Source organism: Salmo trutta, chromosome 27 (assembly GCF_901001165.1).
Source record: "Salmo trutta chromosome 27, fSalTru1.1, whole genome shotgun sequence".
Classification (NCBI taxonomy): domain Eukaryota; kingdom Metazoa; phylum Chordata; class Actinopteri; order Salmoniformes; family Salmonidae; genus Salmo; species Salmo trutta.
This window is the reverse complement of record NC_042983.1, coordinates 31,780,020-31,805,912: the sequence shown is the minus strand read 5'-3', so window position 1 is coordinate 31,805,912 and position 25,893 is coordinate 31,780,020. Positions and strand designations below refer to the sequence as shown.

General features: G+C 42.6%; 1 protein-coding gene across 6 annotated transcripts in view; it reads left to right on the top strand.

The window, feature by feature from the left end:
- The window catches only part of LOC115164902 (ras GTPase-activating protein 1), a 51,913-nt gene that overhangs the window by 3,764 nt on the left and 22,256 nt on the right, over positions 1 to 25,893 (top strand). For all 6 annotated transcript variants that reach the window (XM_029717815.1, XM_029717816.1, XM_029717814.1 and 3 more), the window contains 2 exons: positions 23,652 to 23,804; positions 25,614 to 25,749. In XM_029717815.1, coding sequence (XP_029573675.1) covers positions 23,652 to 23,804; positions 25,614 to 25,749 — 289 coding nt within the window. The remainder of the gene's footprint in view (positions 1 to 23,651; positions 23,805 to 25,613; positions 25,750 to 25,893) is intronic.

The window sequence follows — 25,893 nt, the reverse complement described above, 5'->3', positions numbered from 1 at the left end:
TCCATCCAATTGGTGATAGTTTTTCATGCACTTATTCTAAAACTCTACCTATTTTCGTTTTGTCACAAACTGTTGCGTTAAATTGCATATATGCACTCTGGTCTTGGCACATACGTTCTAGACAACAGCTCTCAAATAGTGCCGGTAGGCTAGCCTACATCAGGAATTATTATGAATAAGAGCGAGAATTTTGATTTGTCAAATGGCAGCCGATCATCATGTCACCAAAATAATTTCCTCTATTGGAAAGGAGCATCATGCTCATCACTGTGGACTTTCACCACCCTGTGAAGTGACTCGTAACTTATTTCATCTTTAGTGGGAGGACCTGACATCTTCACGTGACTCCAAGTTTACCTTAATATGATGGTTATTATATCAATATTTGAGCATTAAGGCATTCCCAACGCCATTTCTCGCCTAATTTTATAAAAAGATCCCACCATGTTGAAGGAAACCATTCTGTCGACATGTTATGAAATTGTACTGACATTTCTTGTTTCCATCAGGCCATTCTTTTTTTTAATACGTCAGATATATAGGGCTCTAAAGTGTAACCAATTTTTTTTTTGCCAAAATATTTTGCTGTGCGACCAGGAGTTTGATTTTGGGAGTACTATGAGACTAGGAAGGAAAATCTCAGATGTTATAATTGTTGTAATGATAAGGCTTTGCTGTACCCTTAAAAAAAAAAAAATTTATACTTTTTTTTTTCTCAGAGTGCACCAGAATAAAAAAGTTCAGATTTAATAGCGGCACGGTAGCACCATTACTACAGCGAAAACAGCTTGCATCTAGTGCAACGATCTGACCCATATTACTGGTGCAACATTTTTATCTTCCTATAGAGGATCGCCGGGAACACATTTTATATTCATAAACCATGTGTGCTGTTCTAAAACTGCTCGCATGTTAACTGTTTGTTTATACTTTGTTCAGTCATGTTACCTCATTGTCTGGCTAGCTAACAACCTAGTACATTTACCAGCATATGCAAACATTTGTGGGCACAGAAAGAAAGCAAAAGGGATAGCTTGTTCTTCCGGAGATCAATGATCATAGACATGAATATAAAATGCGTTCCCATCACAAACCTGACATTAAAAAAAAAAAAAAAAATTCAATGTAATGTATCTCAATAGGAAAATAGTGATTTTTTTTATTTTTTTTTAATTTTTTTTATTTTTTTTATTTTTTTACATAATGTAGAAACCTAATATTCCACAAATGACTTAGTCATTTCTATGACGGGTATTCATATTAACAATTTACCTTTCCTAATAAACTAATGTATTTCAAATCAAAGTTTATTTGTCAGGTATGCCGAGTACAACAGGTGTAGACCTTACAGTGAAATGCTTCCTTACAGTGCAATTTTTAAGTAAAAAAATAGGTATTAGGTGAACAATAGATAAGTAAAGAAATAAAGAAATAAAACAGTGAAAGATACCGGTGCCTGTATATAGCCTCGCTGTTTAGTCGGGCTAATTGAAGTAGTATGTAGTTATGGTTAAAGTGACTATGCATATATAAACAGAGTAGCAGCAGTGTAAAAGTGGGGTTGGGGGCACACCCGCATGATACAAATAGTCTGGGTAGCCATTTGATTACCTGTTCAGGAGTCTTATGGCTTGGGGGTAAAAGCTGTTGAGAAGCCTTTTGGTCTTAGACTTGGGGCTCCGGTACTGCTTGCCATGCGGTAGTAGAGAGAACAGTCTATGGCTGGGGTCTTTGACAATTTTTAGGGTCTTCCTCTGACACTGCCTGGTGTCGAGGTCCTGGATGGCAGGCAGCTTACCCCCTGTCATGTACTATTTACAGTTATATATTAGTTTCTAGGGCACAGCCTGCTTCAAAAGTAACTAATTGATATAGGCCCAATAAAGGCTGTATCTCAATTTAAAAATAAAGAATACGTATTTTCTGGTGCTCCTAACTTTTATTTGGTGCTCTGGTCAGGTAATTAATCTGCATGACATGGTTGGATGGAAGCCTGGTTAGTGAGATTTTATTTTTTACCAGCCACTCATCGGTCCACTACACTGACTCAATGTGAGACATTTCACACGACTGGAGTCTGATGCAACACAAGTTCCTCTTTTATCTGGTATTATTTATCTTAATATGGTGTGTGTTGGTTGAGTTGCGGTGACCTGGCTGCTGCAAACTAGCATGTGGTGTGAGGTGCTGTGCCAGTGGTTACAAATTACCCCACCTCATGTTGTCATATATATATATATATATAACAAAGTGCGTTGCAATTCAACATCAAATACCAGAGCAAAACAGTTTCGTATCAAGTCATTTTTCTTATTGAGTGATTTATATTTATTTTCAATGAAGCCTAACACTACAGAGCAAAAGAGAGCAGTTTCATCATCACTTTTCATTGACAATTATATTTGAGGCCCTAACACATTTTAGCTAATGCTTTAATTCGCTAATTGGAATGCACACACCAGTCCATAGGCGACTCTTTACAATGTCACACTCAGAGCGGCACACCCTTACTTCCCTGGGAGCCTAATGGACCACTCTTGAGGACAGTGTAATTGCGAGGACTCCGCCCTTGCTATGAAATTATGACCCAATTAAGATGCGGGTCTCCTCCGCATGTGGCAGTGATCCACTGTGACAGATGGCTGTCGACTGGAGCCGTGGCAGGGTGACTGTCTGAAGCAGTGGTGCTGTCCCATGGATGATACGTAGTCTGATTTTCTAAAGGCAGTCAGTCAAGTACACGGTGCATAGCCCAAGAGTCAGTGGACTTAACACAGTTTTGGTGAGGTTAAATCAACCCATTGTGTGGTGTCTTAATAAACACATTTGAAAACTCATGTAGGCTAGGCGTAATGGCCTACATTTTTACCAGTATTGGTGGTGATGGGTAAATACAAGGCCTGGCCTACTTCACTCGAGAATGTCTTGCTAAAATGTTATCATAGAATGCCACTTCTGAGGTGACCTGGTATTTGCAGCATAGGTTCATCATCCCTGGAGACTGTCAGAAGCTATAGTCTTTAATTCTCATGTTCATTTAGAGGTGCTTAACTTAGCACTTTGTAGAATGCCATGGAGAGGGAGAGCAACGCAACCAGCAGCAGACTCATTCACGCCTCTGTTGTACAGAGGCTCATTCATAAACAATGGCGGCAGCGGTGGGATCAATGTTTCACACTAACAACTGCATAACGAAGACGTCAGGAGGCCTAATGTCGCTCTCCCCACCTCGGAGAACGCCAGCCCAGTGCCTGAGCTAAAACAGGCTACCTCGAAACAAGCTGCTGATTTTGTGTTTCCACGAAGATTAGAGAGGATTTGGTCATAAACCCCCCCCCCCCCCTCCCCACCAGATAAGCAGTTGGTCATGCAAATGTCTCTTGCTGAAGTGCTAATTGAGCACCCACGCTCCCTAATTGCCTTTTTGAAAGTTGGCACTGGTGGAATTCCTAATGGCACGAGGATCAAGTTACATACCTATCCCCTTGCTGAGACGCAGCCGCTTATCTTTAGAGCCAAATACTACAGTCCTTTTTATAACATTACACACAAAAAATTTTTTAAGTCTCAGTAATTACACAGATTTGCTGAGTGGTGATCCCAACAATTAGAATTAGCTTGGGCCTATGAGAACCTTATTAGTGTAGCCTAATTTCCTTGGCCTAAGCTTTTGAAATTGCTGCAATGCGCGACGCTGAAAAGCCACAAGACGCCACTCTAAAACTAAATGCCGGGATGGTGGTTGACAGTCCTCTCGGTTGTAGCTACATTCTTATGTTTTTGTCGTCTTAAATGCATACATCAGTGCAATAATGGTAACGTTCATATTTGGTCAAACTGTGTATTGATAAGGCACAGTTTCCATGCATTTTCTGCATGTTATGCAATGTCATGCCTTTCCATACCCACACTGGCCTGCCTTTTCTCTCCTGCATCTTGTTTTCAAGACTTCTGAGCTTCTCATTGTGGCCTCCACAGGATCTTCAGGCATTCTACAATAGTTTGGGATTTTATTTTTTATCATTCCTTTTCAGAACTTTTACTCTCCATTGTCACAGAACAAACACATTTAGCTACTGAATATTTTACCTAACTATGACTAATCAAACGTATGACTACACTGAAACACTTCCTCCGTTTGAGAGCGAGAGAACAACCCTCAGGATGTTCTTCCCTCATTAGCCCATTGTCAATTAAATCAGATGGGACATGATTATTAGTCATTTTTGGAGGAGGATCAAAGCCCTTGGAACTCAAATGGCCCACTGATTTAAATGGGTCAAAAGCTCTGGGTAGGTTTGAGTTATTCCAGGGAACCTGATTGGTGACCATAATGTTGTATATTTGTTTCCCGTGTGGGCACTGTGATGGGTATGGGGCAACATTCAGACTGGGCTCTAAAGACTTTGCCCTCCACCAGTGTCAATTAGTGACAATTATACCAACGTATGTTGTGTGGATTAATGAGTGTAAAAAAACAAATGTCCCTTGCTGGAAATTAAAAGTTGATAGTTGACTATGGGCGGTGTGTTCAAGAATGGACTATACTGCTTGATATGATTTGGATGACTGCGTGATCACCCTCTCCGTAGGTAATGTGAGCAAGACCTTTAAACAGGTCAACATTCACAAGGTTGTGTGGCCAGACAGATTACTAGGAAGTGTACTCTGAGCGTGCGCGGACCAACTGGCAAGTGTCTTCACTGACATTTTCAACCTCTCCCTGACCAAGTCTGTAATAACCACGTTTCAAGCAGACCACCATAGTCCCTATGACCAATAAAGCGAAGATGACCTGCCTAAATGACGACCGCTCCGTAGCACTCATGTCGGTAGCCATGAAGTGATTTGAAAAGCTGGTCATGACTCACATCAACACCTTCATCCTGGAAACCCTAGACCCACTCCAATTCGCATACCGCCCCAACAGATTACTCAATCTCAATCGCACTCCACACTGGCCTTTCCCACCTGGACAAAATGAACACCTATATGAAAATGCTGTTCATTGACTACAGCTCAGCGTTCAACACCATCGTGCCCACAAAGATCATCACTAAGCTAAGGACCCTGGGACTAAACACCTCCCTCTGCAACTGGATCCTGTACTTCCTGATGGGCCACCCCCAGTTGGTAAGGGTAGGTAACTCATCTGCCACACTGATCCTCAACACTGGGGCCTCTCAGGGGTGCGTGCTTAGTCCCCTCCTGTATTCCCTGTTCACCCACGACTGTGTGGCCAAGCACGACTCCAACACCATCGTTAAGTTTGCTGATGACACATCAGTGGTAGGCCTGATCACGACAAAGATGAGGTAGCCTATAGGGAGGAGGTCACACTGCCAGGACAACAACTTCTCCCTCAATGTGAACAAGACAAAGGAGCTGATTGGACTACAGGAAAAGGAGCGCTGAACAGGCCCACATTCTCATCAACGGGGCTGCAGTGGAGCAGGTTGAGAGCTTCAAGTTCCTTGGTGTCCACATCACCAACAAACTATCATCGTCCTAACACTCCAAGACAGTCGTGAAGAGGGCACAACAACACCTTTCTCCCTCAGGAGACTGAAAAGATTTGGCATGGTTCCCCCAAAAACGTTCTACAGCTGCACCGTCAAGAGCATCCTGACCGGTTGCATCACTGCCTGGTATGGCAACTGCTCGGCATCCGACCGTAAGGCGCTACAGAGTAGTGGTCGACCGAGGGTTTTTTAAATTTAATATTTTTTTATTTTTTTTATTTTTTTTGTGATTTTTTTCAATACCGATATTGGAGGACCAAAAAGGCCGATACCGATTAATTGGCAGATTTTTATTTTTTTATATATTTGTAACGACAATTACAACAATACTGAATTAACACTAAGTTAATATAATACAGTCGTGGCCAAAAGTTGACTGACACAAATATTAATTTCCACAAAGTTTGCTGCTTCAGTGTTTAGATATTTTTGTCAGATGTTACTATGGAATACTGAAGTATAATTACAAGCATTTCATAAGTGTCAAAGGCTTTTATTGACTATTTACATGAAGTTGATGCAAAGAGTCAATATTTGCAGTGTTGACCCTTATTTTTCAAGACCTCTGCAATCTGCCATGCTGTCAATTAACTTCTGGGCCACATCCTGACTGATGGCAGCCCATTCTTGCATAATCAATGCTTGGAGTTTGTCAGAATTTGTTGGTTTTTGTTTATCACTTTTGCCTTATGGCAAGGTGTTCCATCATGCTGGAAAGGCATTGTTCGTCACCAAACTGTTCCTGGATGGTTGGCAGAAGTTGCTGTCGGAGGATGTGTTGGTACCATTCTTTATTCATGGCTGTGTTCTTAGGCAAAATTGTGAGTGAGCCCACTCCCTTGGCTGAGAAGCAACCCCACACATGAATGGTCTCAGGATGCTTTACTGTTGGCATGACACAGGACTGATGGTAGCGCTCACTTTGACTTCTCCGGACAAGCTTTTTTCCGGATGCCCCAAACAATTGGAAAGGGGATTCATCAGAGAAAATGACTTTACCCCAGTCCTCAGCAGTCCAATCCCTGTACCTTTTGCAGAATATCAGTCTACCCGGATGTTTTTCCTGGAGAGAAGTGGCTTCTTTGCTGCCCTTCTTGACACTAGGCCATCCTCAAAGTCTTTGCCTCACTGTGCGTGCAGATGCACTCACACCTGCCTGCTGCCATTCCTGAGCAAGCTCTGTACTGGTGGTGCCCCGATCCCGCAGCTGAATCAACTTTAGGAGACAGTCCTGGCTCTTGCTGGACTTTCTTGGGCGCCCTGAAGCCTTCACAACAATTGAACCGCTCTCCTTGAAGTTCTTGATGATCCAATAAATGGTTGATTTAGGTGCAATCTTACTGGCAGCAATATCCTTGTCTGTGAAGCCCTTTTTGTGCAAAGCAATGATGACGGCACGTGTTTCCTTGCAGGTAACCATGGTTGACAGAGGAAGAACAATGATTCCAAGCACCACCCTCCTTTTGAAGCTTCCAGTCTGTTATTCGAATTCAATCAGCATGAAAGAGTGAGCTCCAGCCTTGTCCTTGTCAACAATCAAAACCTGTGTTAACACGATCTCTGCCATGATGTCAGCTGGTCCTTTTGTGGCGGGGCTGAAATGCAGTGGAAATGTTTTTTCGGGGGATTCCATCATTTGCATGGCAAAGAGGGACTTTGCAATTAATTGCAATTCATCTGATCACTCTTCATAACATTCTGGAGTATATGCAAATTGCCATCATACAAACTGAGGCAGCAGACTTAGAAAATTAATATTTGTGTCATTCTCAACTTTTGGCCACGACTGTACATCAATAAAATCAATTAAGCCTCAAATAAATAATGAAACGTGTTCAATATGGTTTAAATAATGCAAAAACAAAGTGTTGGAGAAGAAACTAAAAGTGCAATATGTGCCATGTAAAAAAAGCTGTCATTTAAGTTCCTTGCTCAGAACATATGAAAGCTGGTGGTTCCTTTTTAATGAGTCTTCAATATTCCCAGGTAATAAGTTTTAGGTTGTAGTTATTATAAGACTATTTCTCTCTAGTTTATTTCATATACCTTTGATTATTGGATGGTCTAATAGGTACTTTAGTATTGCCAGCCTAATCTCGGGAGTTGATGGGCTTGAAGTCATAAACAGCGCAATGCTTGAAGCACAGCGAAGAGCTGCTGGCAAATGCAGGAAAGTGCTGTTTGAATGAATGCTTACGAGCCTGCTGCTGCCTACCACCGCTCTGTCAGACTGCTCTATCAAATCAGACTTAATTATAATAACACACAGAAATACGAGCCTTAGTTTCCAGATTTGACCATATTAATGACCTATCATTTCAAAAACAAAACGTTTATACACTGCTCAAAAAAATAAAGGGAACACTTAAACAACACAATGTAACTCCGTCAATCACACTTCTGTGAAATCAAACTGTCCACTTAGGAAGCAACACTGATTGACAATAAATTTCACATGCTGTTGTGCAAATGGAATAGACAACAGGTGGAAATTATAGGCAATTAGCAAGACACCCCCCCCCAATAAAGGAGTGGTTCTGCAGGTGGGGACCACAGACCACTTCACAGTTCCTATGCTTCCTGGCTGATGTTTTGGTCACTTTTGAATGCTTGCGGTGCTTTCACTCTAGTGGTAGCATGAGACGGAGTCTACAACCCACACAAGTGGCTCAGGTAGTGCAGCTCATCCAGGATGGCACATCAATGCGAGTTGTGGCAAGAAGGTTTGCTGTGTCTGTCCAGCGTAGTGTCCAGAGCATGGAGGCGCTACCAGGAGACAGGCCAGTACATCAGGAGACGTGGAGGAGGCCGTAGGAGGGCAACAACCCAGCAGCAGGACCGCTACCTCCGCCTTTTTGCAAGGAGGAGCAGGAGAAGCACTGCCAGAGCCCTGCAAAGTGACCTCCAGCAGGCCACAAATGTGCATGTGTCTGCTCAAACGGTCAGAAACAGACTCCATGAGGGTGGTATGAGGGCCCGACGTCCACAGGTAGGGGTTGTGCTTACAGCCCAACACCGTGCAGGACGTTTGGCATTTACCAGAGAACACCAAGAGTGGCAAATTCGCCACTGGCGCCCTGTGCTCTTCACAGATGAAAGCAGGTTCACACTGAGCACGTGACAGACGTAACAAGAGTCTGGAGATGCCGTGGAGAACGTTCTGCTGCCTGCAACATCCTTCAGCATGACCGGTTTGGCGGTGGGTCAGTCATGGTGTGGGGTGGCATTTCTTTGGGGGGCCGCACAGCCCTCCATGTGCTCGCCAGAGGTAGCCTGACTGTCATTAGGTACCGAGATGAGATCCTCAGACCCCTTGTGAGACCATATGCTGGTGCAGTTGGCCCTGGGTTCCTCCTAATGCAAGACATTGCTAGACCTCATGTGGCTGGAGTGTGTCAGCAGTTCCTGCAAGAGGAAGGCATTGATGCTATGGACTGGCCCGCCTGTTCCCCAGACCTGAATCCAATTGAGCACATCTGGGACATCATGTCTCGCTCCATCCACCAACGCCACTTTGCACCACAGACTGTCCAGGAGTTGGCGGATGCTTTAGTCCAGGTCTGAGAGGAGATCTCTCAGGAGACCATCCGCCACCTCATCAGGAGCATGCCCAGGCGTTGTAGGGAGGTCATACAGGCACGTGGAGGCCACACACACTACTGAGCCTCATTTTGACTTGTTTTAAGGACATTACATCAAAGTTGGATCAGCCTGTAGTGTGGTTTTCCACTTTAATTTTGAGTGACTCCAAATCCAGACCTCCATGGGTTGATAAATTGGATTTCCATTGATTATTTTTGTGTGATTTTGTTGTCAGCACATTCAACTATGTTAAGAAAAAAAGTATTTAATATTATTATTTAATTCATTCAGATCTAGGATGTGTTGTTTAAGTGTTCCCTTTATTTTTTTGAGCAGTATACTTTCAGTGAAATACGGAACCGTTCCGTATTTTATCTAACGGGTGGCATCCCTAAGTCTAAATATTGCTGTTACATTGCACAACCATCAATGTTATGTCATAATTATGTACAATTCTGGCAAATTAATTACGATCTTTGTTAGGCAGAAATGGTCTTCACACAGTTCGCAACGAGCCAGGCGGCCCAAACTTCTGCATATACCCTGACTCTGCTTGCACAGAACGCAAGAGAATTGATGTTCATGTTAGCAGGCAATATTAACTAAATATGCAGGTTTAAAAATATATACTTGTGTATTGATTTTAAGAAATGCGTTGTTTATGGTTAGGTACACTGGTGCAACGACAGTGCTTTTTTTCCGCGAATGCGCTTGTTAAATCACCCGTTTGGCGAGGTAGTCAATGATAAATTAACAGGCACCGCATTGATTATATGCAACGCATGACAAGTTAGATAAACTAGTAATATTGTTAACCATTTTTTAAGATAGGTTTAATGCTAGCTAGCACCTTACCTTGGCTCCTTGCTGCATTCGCAGTCTCCTCGTGGAGTGCAATGTAATCGGCCTTGATCGGTGTCCAAAAATACCGATTGTTATGAGAACTTGAAATCGGTCGACCTCTACTACAGAGGGTAGTGCATACGGCCCAGTACATCACTGAAGCCAAATTTCCTGCCATTCAGGACCTATATACAAGGTGTTGTCAGAGGAAGGGCCCAAAAATTCAGACTCCAGTCACCCAAGTCATAGACTGTTGTCTCTGCTACTGCCCGGCAAGTGGTGCTGGAGGGCAAAGTCTCTCTAGTACCAAAAGGCTCCTTAACTCCTTGGGACATGCGGGACACACTGCCAACAGCCAGTGAAATAGCAGGGCGGCAAATTCAAAACAAAAATTTCTCAAACATACAACTATTATATCCCATTTTAAAGAGAATCTTCTCGTTAATCCAACTTCCAATTTCAAAAAGGCTTTACGGCGAAAGCATAACATTAGATTGTTAGGACAGCGCCTAAACAAGAAAAACCACAGCCAAGCAAGGAGAGGTGTCACAAAAACCAGAAATACAGCTAAAATGAATCACTAACCTTTGATCTTCATCAGATGACACTCCCAGGACTCAATTTTACAAAATACATGTATGTTTTGTTCGATAAAGTTCATATTTATATCCATAAACCCCATTTTTACATTGGCGCGTGATGTTCAGAAATGTTTTGCCTCCCAAAACTTCCGGTGAATGAGCACATCAATTTACAAAAACTCATCATAAACGTTGATAAAATTTACAACAGTTATTGAAAGAATTATAGATACACTTCTCCTTAACCTCTCTAGGGCAGGCGGGACGAAATCGTCCCACCTACGTAACAGCCAGTTGAATCCTGTGGCGCGATTTTCAAATACCTTAGAAATGCTATTACTTCAATTTCTCAAACATATGACTATTTTACAGCTATTTAAAGACAAGACTCTCGTTAATCTAACCACACTGTCCGATTTCAAAAAGGCTTTACAACGAAAGCAAAACATTAGATTATGTCAGCAGAGTACCCAGCCAGAAATAATCAGACACCCATTTTTCAAGCTAGCATATAATGTCACAAAAACCCAGAAGACAGCTAAATGCAGCACTAACCTTTTGATCTTCATCAGATGACACACCTAGGACATTATGTTATACAATACATGCATGTTTTGTTCAATCAAGTTCATATTTATATCAAAAACCAGCTTTTTACATTAGCATGTGACGTTCAGAACTAGCATACCCCCCGCAAACTTCCGGGGAATTTACTAACAATTTACTAAATTACTCACGATAAACGTTCACAAAAAGCATAACAATTATTTTAAGAATTATAGATACATTACTCCTCTATGCACTCGATATGTCCGATTTTTAAAATAGCTTTTCGGTGAAAGCACATTTTGCAATATTCTAAGTAGATAGCCCGGCATCACAGGGCTAGCTATTTAGACACCCAGCAAGTTTAGCACTCACCAAAGTCAGATTTACTATTAGAAAAGTTTGATTACCTTTGCTGTTCTTCGTCAGAATGCACTCCCAGGACTTCTACTTCAATAACAAATGTAGGTTTGGTCCAAAATAATCCATAGTTATGTTCCAACAGTGACGTTTTGTTCGTGCGTTCAAGACACTATCCCAATGGTAAATAACGGTCACGCGCACGGCGCATTTCGTGACAAAAGATTTCTAAATATTTCATTACCGTACTTCGAAGCATGTCAACCGCTGTTTAAAATCAATTTTTATGCCATTTTTCTCGTAAAAAAGCGATAATATTCCGACCGGGAATCTGCAATTAGGTAAACAGCCGAAAGAAAATACAGCACGGGGTCGAATCGGGCACGCGCCTAATTCCTTTGTCCTCTTATCGGCCACTTGGCAAAGGCGATTATGTGTTTCAGCCAGAGGCTGCCTCGTCATCGTTCAACTTTTTCCCGGGCTCTGAGAGCCTATAGAAGCCATAGGAAGTGTCACGTTACAGCTAAGATCCCCACTCTTCAATAAACAGAGACAAGAAGAACGACTCCTTGTCAGACAGGCCACTTCCTGCATGAAACCTTCTCAGGTTTTTGCCTGCCATATGAGTTCTGTTATACTCAGACACCATTCAAACAGTTTTAGAAACTTTAGGGTGTTTTCTATTCAAAGCTAATAATTATATGCATATTCTAGTTACTGTGCAGGAGTAGTAACCAGATTAAATCGGGTACGTTTTTTATCCGGCCGTGTAAATACTGCCCCCTACCCCCAACAGGTTAATGCAACCGCTGTGTCAGATTTCAAAATAGCTTTACGGCGAAAGCACATTGTTCAATATTCTGAGTACAGAGCTCAGCCATCAAAGCAAGCTATACAGTTACCCGCCAAGTTCTAGAGTCAACTAAGCTCAGAAATAGTATTATAAATCTTCACTTACCTCTGCTGATCTTCGTCGGAATGCACTCCCACAAGAAATGTTCATTTTGTTCGATAAACTCCATATTTATGTCCAAATACTTCCGTTTTGTTCACGTTCAGATCACTAATCCAAAGGCATAATGCGTGAGCGCAAAACCCGAGACAAAGTCAAATAGTTCTATTACCGTTCGTAGAAACATGTCAAACGATGTTTACAATCAATCCTTAGGGTCTTTTTAACATAAATCTTTGATAATATTCCAACCGGACAATAGCGTATTCATTACAGAGGAAAAAGAAGGAGCGGCGCGCCTGCGTGAGTGTGCAGTAAACAACTCACTGGTCCCAGGCTTGAGACAGCTCTTATTCTCCCCCCAGTAACAGTAGAAGCATGAAACAAGGTTCTAAAGACTGTTGACATCTAGTGGAAGCCTTAGGAAGTGCAAAATGACCCCACAGACACTGTAGTTTGGAAAGGCAATCAGTTGAAAAAACTACAAACCACTTCCTGGTTGGATTTTTTTTTCTCAGGTTTTTGCCTGCCATATGAGTTCTGTTATACTCAAACATCATTCAAACAGTTTTAGAAACTTCAGTGTTTTCTATCCAAATCTACTAATAATATGCATATCTTACCTTCTGGGCCCGAGTTGCAGGCAGTTGAATTTGGGCACATCATTCATCTGAATTACCGAATACTGCCCCCAAAAAGTTAACAGCTTCTACCCCCCTAGCCATAGTACCCGGACTTGTAGTACTCGCTGTTTCAAATCAAAGTTTATTTGTCACGTGCGCCGAATACAACAGGTGTAGACCTTACAGTGCAGTGCTTACTTACAGGCTCTAACCAATAGTGCAAAAAATGTGTCAGGTGAACAATGGATAAGTAAAGAAATAAAACAGTTAAGACAGGCATTATACAGTAGTGAGGCTACATGCAGACACCGGTTAGTCTGGCTGATTGAGGTAGTATGTACTTGTAGATATGGTTTATTATCTATGCATAGTCACTTTACCCATACCTACATGTACAAATTACGTCAACTAACTTGTACCCCTGCACATTGACTCGGTATCGGTACCCCCCCTGTCTATAGCCTCGTTATTTTACTTTATTTAGTAAATATTTACTACTGCATTGCTGGTTAAGGGCTTGTAAGTAAGCATTTCCCGGTAAGGTCGGCACATGTTGTATTTGGCGCTTTTGATAAATAACATTTTATTTGATAAGGAGATGCATTGATATAAAACAGGACTTGTTTTTATGGGCAGATGAGGGATATTTACTGATAGCAGTCTTGCCGGACTATACTGATAGTAATGGTTGATGTCAATGAATTGACTGTGAAAGTTTGGAATTTCAGTTGACTATTATAGTGCCCCCCTTGGGCAAATCAGTATAATTTTGTTAATTCTGGATCTCTATTGCAAGACTCATCATTCACCCAAGTTTCGTCAAAATTGGGCCAGTGCTGTTGGAGATATAGCGTGTTACTAACAAACGTATGGATGTATTAACAGAAGTTAGACAGATCCTTCGTCCGCTCCCCGATTTCATCATGGGGTACAATTATCTATGACATTGCCACAAAGCCTACAAGGATAGACCATTACATTCGAAACTTTTCTTTTTTCTATAACAGTTTTATAACAGTTTTTATGAGTAGGCTTGGGTGGTATACCGGGTATTTGGAAAAAGCCAATGCTTTTTTTAATACCATCATATTTGAAGTTAAAATACATTTGAATATTTTGAGCTACTTTCTAAGTTAATACTTGCAGTCAACTAGTGCAATACCTTTTTAGATGAAGCAGATTCACCTGTCACATTATTAAGCGTAACCTAGTTCCCCAGAACAGTTGAGCCAGTCACGTGTTTGTGAATAGCACAGCGGGAGAAAGCAGGAGCTGGTGAGTCCATAGTGTTCTATATTTATTGGCAAGTCTATGTTGTGCGGCGCACGTGAGGTGACAACGTTACACTTGTATGAGATTCACTACTAAATGTTTGCCTTCATATCTTATTATGGCTTTCTGCCAGAAGTCAAAGGCTCTGAATTAGTTGACATTTTTTCCCCCTGTGCTTTCTACTAGCTTTATTTTTGACTGGGGCAGCTGTAGTAAGGAAGAAATTTGACCAACTCACTTGTTGGAAAGGTGGCATCCCATGATGGTGCCACGTTGAAAGTCACTGAGCTCTTCAGTGTGGGCCATTCTACTGCCAATGTTTGTCTTTGGAGATTGCATGGCTATGTGCTCGATTTATTATTTTTTTTTATTTTTATTATTATTATTTTTTAAATACAGCTGTCAGTGACGGGTGTGGCTGAAATAGCCGAATCCACTAATTTTGATGGGTTGTCTACATACTTTTGGTGATGTAGTGTACCTTTTAAAAAAAGGTAGGGCCGTGGGTCAGAACCAGTCAGTGTCTGGTGTCATCAGCATTTGCCTCATGCAACGCAACACATCTCCTTTGCATAGAGTTGATCAGGCTGTTGATTGACCTTTGGAATGTTGTCCCACTCCTTTTTCAATGGCTGTGCGAATTTGCTGGATATTTGCAGAACTGGAACACGCTGTCATACATGTCGATCCAGAGCATCCTAAACATGCTCAATGGGTGACATGTCTGAGTAGGCAGGGCATGGAAGAACTGGAACATTTTCGGCTTCTAGGATTTGTGTACAGATCCTTGCGACATGGGCCTGTGCATTATCATGCTAAAACATGAGGTGATGGCTGAATGGCACGACAATGGGCCTTAGCTTATGCCTGCCCATACCATAACCCCACCGCCACCATTGGGCACTTTGATCACAACCATGACATCAGCAAACCGCTCGCCCACATGACGCCATACTGCCATCTGCCTGGTACAGTTGAAACTGGGATTCATCCATGAAGAGCACCCTCTCCAGCGTGCCAGTGGCTATCAAAGGTGAGCATTTGCCCTCTGAAGTCTGTTACGATGCCAAACTGCAGTCAGGTCAAGACCCTGGTGAAGATGAGCACGCAGATGAGCTTCCCTGAGACTGTTTATGCAGAAATTCTTTGATTGTGCAAACCCAGTTTCATCAGGTGTCTGGGTGACTGGCCTCAGACGATCCCGCAGGTCAAGAAGCCGGATGTGAAGGTCCTAGGCTGGCGTGGTTACATGTGGTCTGCAGTTGTGAGGCCAGTTGGACGTACTGACAAATTCTCTTAAGCCGCCTTCACCATTGTTTATGGTAGAGAAATTAACATTAAATCCTCTGGCAACAGCTCTGATGGACATTCCTGCAGGCAGCATGCTAATTGCACAATCCCTCAACTTGAGACATCTGTGGCATTGTGTTGTGTGAGACAACTGAACATTTTAGTGGCCTTCTATTGTCCCCAGTACAAGGTCCACCTGTGTAATGATCATGCTGTTTAATCAGCTCCTTGATATGCCACACCCGTCAGGTGGATGAATTCTTGGCAAAGGATAAATGCTCAGTAGCAGGGATGTAAATACATTTGTGCACTAAATTTGAGAGAAGCTTTTTGTGCATATGGAACATTTCTGAGATCTTTTATTTCATCTTATGAAACATGGGACCAACGCTTTACATGTTGCGTTTTATATTTTGTTCTGTTTTCGCTCGTTGGCATTTAACTAACCGACTCTAATTTCGCTATTAGTTTGTGCCAATTTTGTTAGCGTTCTGGTAATCGAGGGCCGAGGGGCTTTTTTTGCCTTTTTAGCACCCCGTGTGTGCGATTACGGTATTACCGGCAATCCCGGGATGAGAGGACGGTATGAAAATCTGTCTATTGTCCAAGCCTAGTGTGCCTCTTTTTTTATATATATATATATATATATGTGTTGTCAGCCAATCAAAACGGGGATATAGTCAGAACATCCCTGTGTAGCAAGTAAAGTGGGAGATTTCTCATAAATACAAAATGGAATTTAAAATTGTAATTAAGTTGGCTAAATGAGGAGTAGGTTGTTTCATATGAATGGAGTTGTTGTAGACATTGGATGGGGAGTGCAGCAAAATAGCCTTGCTACTTTAGCTAGCTAGCTGGTCAACTTAGCTGGCTACTGTAGCTTCACTATTTTATTTTTATTTAACATTTTATTTAACTAGGCAAGTCAATGATTTGATGCAGTCAAGACAGGCACTCTACTTCCATGCCACACACCGGCCCCTACTCCTCTCTCGCCCCTCCCCCCACCCTTCTGCTGAAACAACAAGCAAAGTGCAGCACATCGGCTCTTGAGTTGCAGGAGCAGTTCTCATTGAAGTTTCTTCTTTAAAACATGTATTTCGACTATCCGAATATATCCCAAATAATTTCAAATGCCCATCCCTAGTGTGCGTCAAACGAGTCCGTGTGCTGTCACTCTCTCGCTCTGACTGAGGGTAACAAGCTGTGACATTCCATGTGTGAAGAAAAATAGAGCATTTTCACAGCTGCTCCCTTTTTCCCCACTGTGGAAAGTAAAAACAAAAAAATTGGTTAGAGACAAGTTGAAGGGTCTAGTTAGTGCATAAATCCATGCAGGGATTTGAAGCTGTGGCGTTTTGTACATTTACCTAAATAATCCCGGGGTTTGTAACCAATACGGAATTTCAGGGTGAGTGTGTTATGAACCATGCACACCGCTAGCTTCAGGTGTGGTTGTACGTAAGCCGTTCACATAAGCACCCAGAGGTCATGGGATTATGTGTGTTGCCATGCAACCTCACTCGTGTGATACCACTCCTTACCCCCACTGCCCCACTTCTCATTAAACCTATAGGCTGCGTGCTCATGATGCGTGGCTTTATTTTAGGCTCCAGAGAGCGAGGGAAATGGAGTGAGATTCATCCTTTCTGCTTGGCTTGAAGATGCAGACTGACTCCTCCTCCTCATCCTGTAAGACTAACCTCTTCCCTCAGTGTTTAGACAATTTAAAAAAACTGGACAACTGCTCAGAATATTTTTTTAAATCACTTAGCAAAGCTTCCAGCATATTATGTGAGGTCCATTCCAGTAGCCCTCTTCCTACTTTGGTTGCTGCTTACTGACCCTAGAGTGCGGAGATTACTTTATCTGGGCAGCAGGTTCATAGCGTGGCACAGATGGATTTAGAGTTGTTTGCATTGCTTTCCGCACCGGAGCACTCAGACCCTAGTCACTCCAACTCAACGTTTTCCTCGGCAGCAGAACAATCAGCATCAGTGGAGCGGGAACTCCTTGTGAGAGAGCGGGACAGACCAGGAGATGCAGCAGAGAGCGAACTCCGCGTAAGTGTGGCACCTAGCCATGTAGCCCTCCTTACTGTCCTAACAGGCTGGTAGGACAGGAGACGGTGGATGATGCTCCATCTCTTTTCTCTCTTTGTTATTCATCTCTACCAGACAGAGTATGGTTCTTGGAATTACCCATACCTTATTCCCCTAAATATCTTTTTGTAAGGCTTTGCATTTTGTTTGTGTGAGTTAATGCTATGATCCTATATTTCATTAATTGGATCCATTGATGTAGACAAATTGCGATCTATATAAGGATGTAGCAAATGTTCCCTAGGTTCTCCTCCTGCAGTTCCAACTTGATGCTCCTTTGAGTTTTTAGTCTTCATTCATATTATGACAAGCTACATTATCCCCATCTCATTTGAATATGGCTCCAAATATCACATTTTTGTTTTTAGAAAATTGCACATGAACTTTTATTTTACGTTGTAATAAAGCAAGCTCTTAACTCAAATTGATGACCACTAAAGAAAACTGTTGATTGATGAAGTTTAATATAAATTGAAATAGGCTATGTTAGAGATTGGATGATAAACCGAATATTATTGACACTTACCGCAGGCATTTTGCCCAGCTCTAGGCTATATCTTTGCTAGACCTTGTGGGCACCAGTTAAGGAGGACAATCCCGTCCGTGCGGGGAAAGCGTGATTGGCTCGTTTCCCTCATGACCGCTGGCAGCTCAGCTGAGGCGCATCGCTAATCTAAAGTGGTGCAGTTTCATTACTTGTTGACACTGATGAGGAGTGACTTGGCGTCTTCTGAGATGTTTTAGCATGTTGTCATCCATTGTGAGAGGAGGAAGGGGGGAAAACAGGAGAGGGAATGCACACGAGAACTAGAGCCAGAGAGAAATGGTAATTCCTCAATCGAACATCAACAAGCTGAGTCTGACTTTTCAGCCCTAGAGATGTAGCCCTTGGAAATCGAGAGGTCTCGTCCCTCTCTCCCTCCTGCCCTCCACGCCATCCGTCCAGGGCTAACCAGAGGTCATGTCCTGAATGCTCAAACACCGATGCAGTTCTGATTCTTTGGTTTGAGGAGCCCGGCGGAAGGGAAAATACAGTACATGGTACATAGCTAGGCTATTGGCTTGTTTCCCTTGGCACAATTTGAGTGTTTAAGCTGCAAAATGCTTTCCCCAAAATAATTTTGAAACCTGTTCCTTCAAAGTGGCTATTTTGAACTACAAATGATATCATTGTGTAAGTCCATCTGTAGAGGAATCTCACATTGGTCCTGCCAAATAATGTTTTCAGTGAGTAGTCTAGCCTAATGAAATCGGGTAAGCCTAAATGCTACAGTGTTTTTACATGGCCATATTTGATGTGAAAATATAAGCTAGGTCGGTCTACACCTAAAACATTTGGCCAGAGGTGAACCTTGATGTGCCTCACTAAAGCTGCATGCGACTAGACACCATCTCAGCAGCTCCGGAGGGAGGTAGTTTTATGAAAAATTACAGTTCTCAGCCTGTAGCCTCCTGTGGCAGAAACCCTTCCACAGGTTGTCAGTCCAAATGGAACACTCTGAATGGTCTGAAAATTGCTATTGTGAACGTCAGCACCCTGGGAATCCAATGCAATAATCTGTTCTATATAGATTTCAGAAATACTTTTGAGAGATTTGCAGGGTTTCAGCTTGTTCATATTTCCCTGAATACTCTTGCACATTGGTTTCATAGGTGAAAACTGTTGTCATATTCTTCACTCAGCTAATTGAGGGAAAAAAAAACATTTTGTATTGGTTAATCCTCTCAGGATACACTGTAGCGTCCTGGCTATGTGCGATACACACTGACTCAAATGGAGGATTTAAATAATTTGCTTGCTATGCTTCCTTCCGAAACTGTCAAGACACGTCATTGCAGCAGCCACTAACTCTGTCTGCTCGCACTATGCTGTGTGTGTGAAAGCTCTCTGGGTTTCAGATAGGAGCCTCCATCTAGTCCTCAACACTAAATCTACCCAACTCTCTTTCTCATGACTGGTGTGAATTTCTGACTTTGCATTAAATTAGTCTTGCTTTTTCACTTCGTGCCAGCTGCATATGTCACATGCTGGAAATGGAGGCCCTCTTCTATCATGTTGTTGAAGTGAAGGAGCCTCTGTTGCCTGCTGTCATGTGATGTAACTCCCTGTACCTGGGCTTCCTGTGAGAAAGGGGTACTTAGACTCTGAGGAGAGTGCCTGCTTCCACTGTGTGAGTGGGTGGAGGTTTGTTTTGATTTTTACCTAGCCTATTAGGTGAAGGACATTCATGTTTGCATGACCAGTCAGTTTTATTGTTGACAAGTTTAGTTTGTTCTTTTAGTGCACAGTATGTAGGATATAGAGCAGCCTTATTTTAGGCTCTTTTTTTAAGAGTAATGCTTAAGGGTTAAACTAGTAGCTGCCAGTAGGAACAGCCAGAGCAGAGCTTCACTGTGCTGCTCTTGATTCATGCACTGGCACTATGAGGCATTCCTCAGGCTGATAAAACCAGCGTGTCCTATCGCTGCTGTCGTGGTTTATGTTCATACCCCATACATCACAACACCCTGGCTAACCCCGGCCTCCCCCACCCCTCAAAACGTGCTAACGTACACCTATATAAAAAAAAATAAGCTTGTACATTAGTGAGGACTGCATTGTCATAGGGTGTAACAACTTCTTAATTTTGATAAAACATTGCTTAGTTTCCATGCTTTTGTTGCTTTGAAAGTAACTATGCAGTAGCTTGAGTAACTTCTAGCTGGTTACCGCACATAGGTCGGTGGAGTATTTATAGACGTTTTAATTTTAAGTATGGGAAATGGAAAGTGTTTCTACGCACTCATCTCTCAATGCATAAACTTGCGCACACAAGCGTTTTCAGACGTGGTGGGAGTGGAACTCTTATGACGGGTGTTGCAATGAAAAACATGACAAGCGTCGGTCTAACACTAAAAAGGAACACTGAAATTATTCAATAATAATCTAATATTTGCAAGAGTGGCACTTTTTAGAATGTATGCAAGAAAATTTGCCCAAAAAACATTCACACCTTGGCCCCTAGGCTAATCAGTCATCTCTTTCTACTCACACATCCACAATCAGACACCATAGTGACTATAACAGCTATACAGACAGTTCTGATCTAAGGCAATTCAATTCTCTCCAGTGCAGCTACAGTGTAGTTTAGCAAACCTGGACGTCTGTCCAAGCCACAGCTGGCCAGTACAGCTCCGCTCCGGAAAAAAGACACACAGCCTGGGGGAGTTTCACTGTAGGAACCCACCTGCCTTAGCATTAACACTCTGTGAATCTGCACAGCAGCACTGAGTTTACTGTGGACCTTTTTTATGAAGCAGTCCTTTGACCCTATCCTCACTGGAAGGTTTAATAAGGAAGTCAATCCATGCACAGCTCTCGTTCTGCTTCCTCCGGATGGAACCCCCACTGTCTTCTGGCCTGTAAATTACGATGATGAGAGGATGCTCTGTGCACATATCTCATGGTGCAGGTAATGTGTGTGTTGGCAAGCCGTGTGTTGTTCCCTTTACAGGCTGAGGGGTTAATAGTTGCTGGATAAATAATGAAAGAAACAACCGTGACCGACAGTGGAGATGGAGAGGAAAAAAACTTGGAGCTGCTGCATCTTTAGTGGAATCACAACCCCGGTTGTGCTGATATTCTTTGACCCCGAGCTACAAAGCAGACTGTGCATAGGCAAACACCAAATGACTCACCCCTGGATCAGACTCTTTCCTCTGCTGTTATTGTGTTGTCGTTTTTTCAGATTGAGACGGGCAGGATATTTGCTCTATGCAAATGTTGGGTGAATAATATGGTTCTCTATACACTAGGAAAGATGCATTTGAAATGAGAATGATCATGAATCAATTTCAGCAGTTCTTTCAGAGTTTGAAATTACAGTAGGCTTAGGCCTGCTTAGACACTTGATAAACCCATCTTTTCAATATACACCTTTTTAGTTTAGGCAGATGTTGGAAAGATGCTAAGTCGGCAAACCTGACAGCAGAGTTCTTTTGCTCTCCCTCCCTCCGACAGCTGCCTCATTCTCTCGGCTGTTTGGAGCATCTCATTAATGAAGACCTGAACGTCCAATTCAACAGCAATACTGTTGGTTCAGGCCAACATTTATCTTCCACCCCACCATTTGAAGGCATTGTACTATAGTCAGTCTCCATGTTGACAGATGTCTCCATGCCCCTATATACATGACGGGCTACCAGTACGAGATAATTGAGGTAGTTATGTACATATAGGTAGAGGTAAAGTTACTAGGCAACAGGATAGATGATAAACAGTAGCAGCAGAGTATGTGATGAGTCAAAGGAGTTAGTGCAAAAGGGTCAATACAGATATTATGTTAACTATTTAGCAGTCTCTCAATCATACGCTCACTTCTCACATCTGTCTTCCTCAATCTCTCCATCAAACTGCCAGTCTCTTAACCCCCTCCCAGGAGCTCCACTGGCCTTTTTCCCCATCCCCACACACCAGACTTCATCGCCCTCATCATTTTTTTTTACAATAGCATACCCCTGCTCCTCTAAACCAGATGGGAGCCCTTAAAGTCTTGTTTGAAAATAACTGTGACAACTCATTTATCTCACCTCCCCAGGCCCCCCCCCTGTTCTGAGGCGTTAGCCCAAAATCTGGGCCAACGTGTATATGTTTCACTCATCTGGCGGGAACTAAGTCGGTGACCTGCTGAAACTTTAACCAGTGGTAGAAAAGCTTCTGTTTGACTAAAAAAGCAGCCTGCTTTTAATGGTGCGGTTGAAGCTTAAAAAGCTTTTGTCGTTTACGCTCCGTTCCACTCTCTCGCCTGTTTTAGTGGCTGCTCTATATAGGGAGACTAGAGGGTAAAATCTTGGTGCAGTTTCTTACTAGCTTAATATTTCAGAAGATGTCAATGTAATGTTATGCTCACACTCACTGTTGACTTGAGAATTGACCCTAGAGTCCTAGACACTTTCTCAAACTCAGTGGTGTCTTTTAAACGCATAACATGAATAGTGGTGATCCCTACTTGTTTTGGCTAGCATAGTTTGCTGGCATTTAGGTCTTATCTAGTTTTATGTAGACTAGACAAGGGCATTCTATCAAGTCCAAGAGCAAGGCCGTATACTACGATCTCTGCGAGACCAAGAACCCCAAAACAAAGCCTAGTCCCAAGTCAAGACTATAACATAACAGACCCAGCCTAATACAGGGTTATTTTGAGCAGCAGGCTAGGCCTATTTGTTTGCCTTGAATCAGTCACAAAGAATCCCTGTGTGGTTGTTAGGGTTTTATGAATGAGTGTTAGTAAAGAAGAAATGGTCTAATTTATAAAACTCTTGATTCAGACCTTTTTTTTTTAGGAGACATGGATGAATGAGTGTTAACCACTGAATGATTACTAATGATGGACCAACGAGTTAAATGTTCATTGAATATGTGACTCCATTGAGTCTGTGTGGGAGCGGATGGCTGTAACAAACTGAGAATGGTTTGAGATGTTGAACTGAAAGAGTTCATGTGACTGAATGGAATAGCCTAAGCTAATGATAGATGGGGTGAACAGTGGAGTGGGTGTTTGGATGAATGTGGTAAGTCAATTTATGAATGACACTGCAGCACAGTTAATCATAAATTCAGTGATTTTATTTATTATTCATATTGTTTTACAAAGTGAACCCAATTTGAACTTGCACAGCTATTAGGCTGATTTATTTTTACAGCACAGAAAAGTGTTCCACTTGTTTTTGAATATAAAGTGTGTTTGAATCACATTCTGGCTAATGTCACGCCATGCAACAAACCTACATAAAGACTGTGTTACTGTGCGTATGTCCCTCCCCCCTCGAGTTCTCTCAGGTGGTATGCTTCATAGAACACAGCCTTAGTGTTGACAATGTCTCCCAGAGAGAGAAAAAGTATAATATTTCGAGCTGAATACAGAGGCCAAAATGGTGTACAAGTAGGCCTAGGTATCCAAGGTTGACGATGTCTGTTGCTCCCTCCCTTTCTGTTTTAGGTGGTACCATGGGAAGCTGGACCGGACCATTGCTGAGGAGCGGTTGCGGCAGGCCAAGACCCCTGGCAGCTACCTCATCAGGGAGAGTGACCGCCGGCCCGGCTCCTTTGTCCTGTCCTTCCTCAGCTTGACCAGCGTGGTCAACCACTTCAGGTCAGTCAAAGCATGCGCGTGCGCACACACAGAGTTCATTAATTCACAATGCAATAGTCATGACGCAGGTCAATCGCACAGATGCAGAAGTATGTCTCCATGACCTGCATATCGTGGGCTACAAACCTTTTTTTGTAGACCCGTGTTAAGCTTTTTTTCAGCTCGAGACCCAAACAAGAAATTAACCGCTATCCCGTGACCTATCCCTGTGGGGTACAGATACAGACGCTATGAATACTGCACAGACGCTATGAATACTGCACAGACCACTGAGTCTAAGTTTATAGCCTTAGCCACCATGTCTCTAACAGCCTGCATCACAGAGCAGTTCAGAAAGTGAGCCAATGCAGATGTTAGAAATAACATTCAGGATCCCATTGCTGGCTCCTTTGGGGCAAGTGCGTGGGTGAAGGTGAGACTTGTCTTTGACAGAGGGGTGTGTGGGTGGACGGCCCAGCAACCATGTTTCCGATTACCAGCAGGCAGGACATAACCTCCACCCCCTCATTACCTTTTGGCGCTCAGGTAGCCTAGTGGTTAGAGCGTTGGGCCTGTAACCAAAAGGATGCTGGATCAAATTCCTGAGCTGACAAGGTAAAAATCTGTTCTGCCCCTGAATAATGCAGTTAACCCGCTGTTCCCCGGTTGGCCATCATTTTAAATAAGAATTTGTTCTTAACGGACTTGCCTAGTTAAATAAAGGTGTAAAAAAAAAAAAAATAATAATAATAATCCACCCCCTCATCTTGGTATTGGGTCTCCATCAGACATTAGCCCCTGACGACACTACCCACTCGCATCTACTGAAATGTGGAGAAGTTTTCACAGCACTCCTGGCGTGTGAAGTTTTCTGGGTTTCTCCAGTGCTTTGGATGGCTTTCTGAGGCTGTGAGAGTAGATGTTAGTCAGAACATGCATGCAGCCATCCACAAATAGCAGTTCTGTCTTCCCTATCTAGGCTCTGTGTCAACAAGACTGTTGTGTCATTTTGTAGCTCAGTTGGTAGAGCATAGCACTTGTAACGTCAGGGTAGTGGGTTAAATTCCTGGAACGACCGATACGTAAAATGTATGCAAGTCGCTTTGGATAAAAGCGTCTGCTAAATGGCATATTATTTATTAATACCTTCAGGGTGTGTGCACTGTACATTCAACTGTATTTATTCCAGTGAGTTCGATATCTGTCGATAAGGCCTGGCCTGCATTCATGACATCAACCCCTTCTGGACCAGATCAACACCAAGCATTTCAGTAGATGATTGATTAACGTATGGGGAAATGATATCTCATTCACAGCATTTCTTTACAGAGACATGATAGCATTGATGCTGGAAACCCTTGTGGAATGGTATTAGGAAGGCAAGGTTAAACAATAGCCTAACCATGGGAAGATGTCCTTGAATGGTGTCTAATCTACTGTACATTAGTCAGACAGAGATTTGCTCAACAGATGAGCTGAGACTGAAGGATTATTCTGGGCTCCCCACTGTTAGCTGGCTCGCCAAGACTTTAATCATGCCATTGTCATCATTACTGGAGTAATTTCACACCAGACTATAATCAGTTGAGTCACGATAGTTTAATGCATCTGTTCTCCTTTTTGTTTCATCGATCCCAGGGCAACTGGGCCTAATTTTAGCACTTTGCTCTTCTGCTCTTGTACTTTTTGATGGTTTGAGTAGAATTTGTGGAAAGTGTAGCCTAGTTATTTCTGCTAATTTGAATTGTTCAAACTGTCAATTTAATTTAGGCCTTTATTTTCATACTTAATATTTGATATTGTGCTCTGTGTATCTGTGCATGTTTACAGGATAATCGCCATGTGTGGAGACTATTACATTGGCGGGCGCCGGTTCTCGTCCCTGTCGGACCTGATTGGTTATTACAGCTATGTGTCTTGCCTGCTGAAAGGTGAAAAGCTGCTATCACCCGTGGCTCCCCCAGAGGTAAGATTCCATTACGCTCAAGAGTAGAAACGGAGGTTAGATTATTTTTTTCTTCCTCCTACATACTCAATGTACAGTGCCTTCAAAGTGTTCACACCCCTTGCCTTAACATTTAGTTGTTATAGGCTGGACTTAAAATGTATT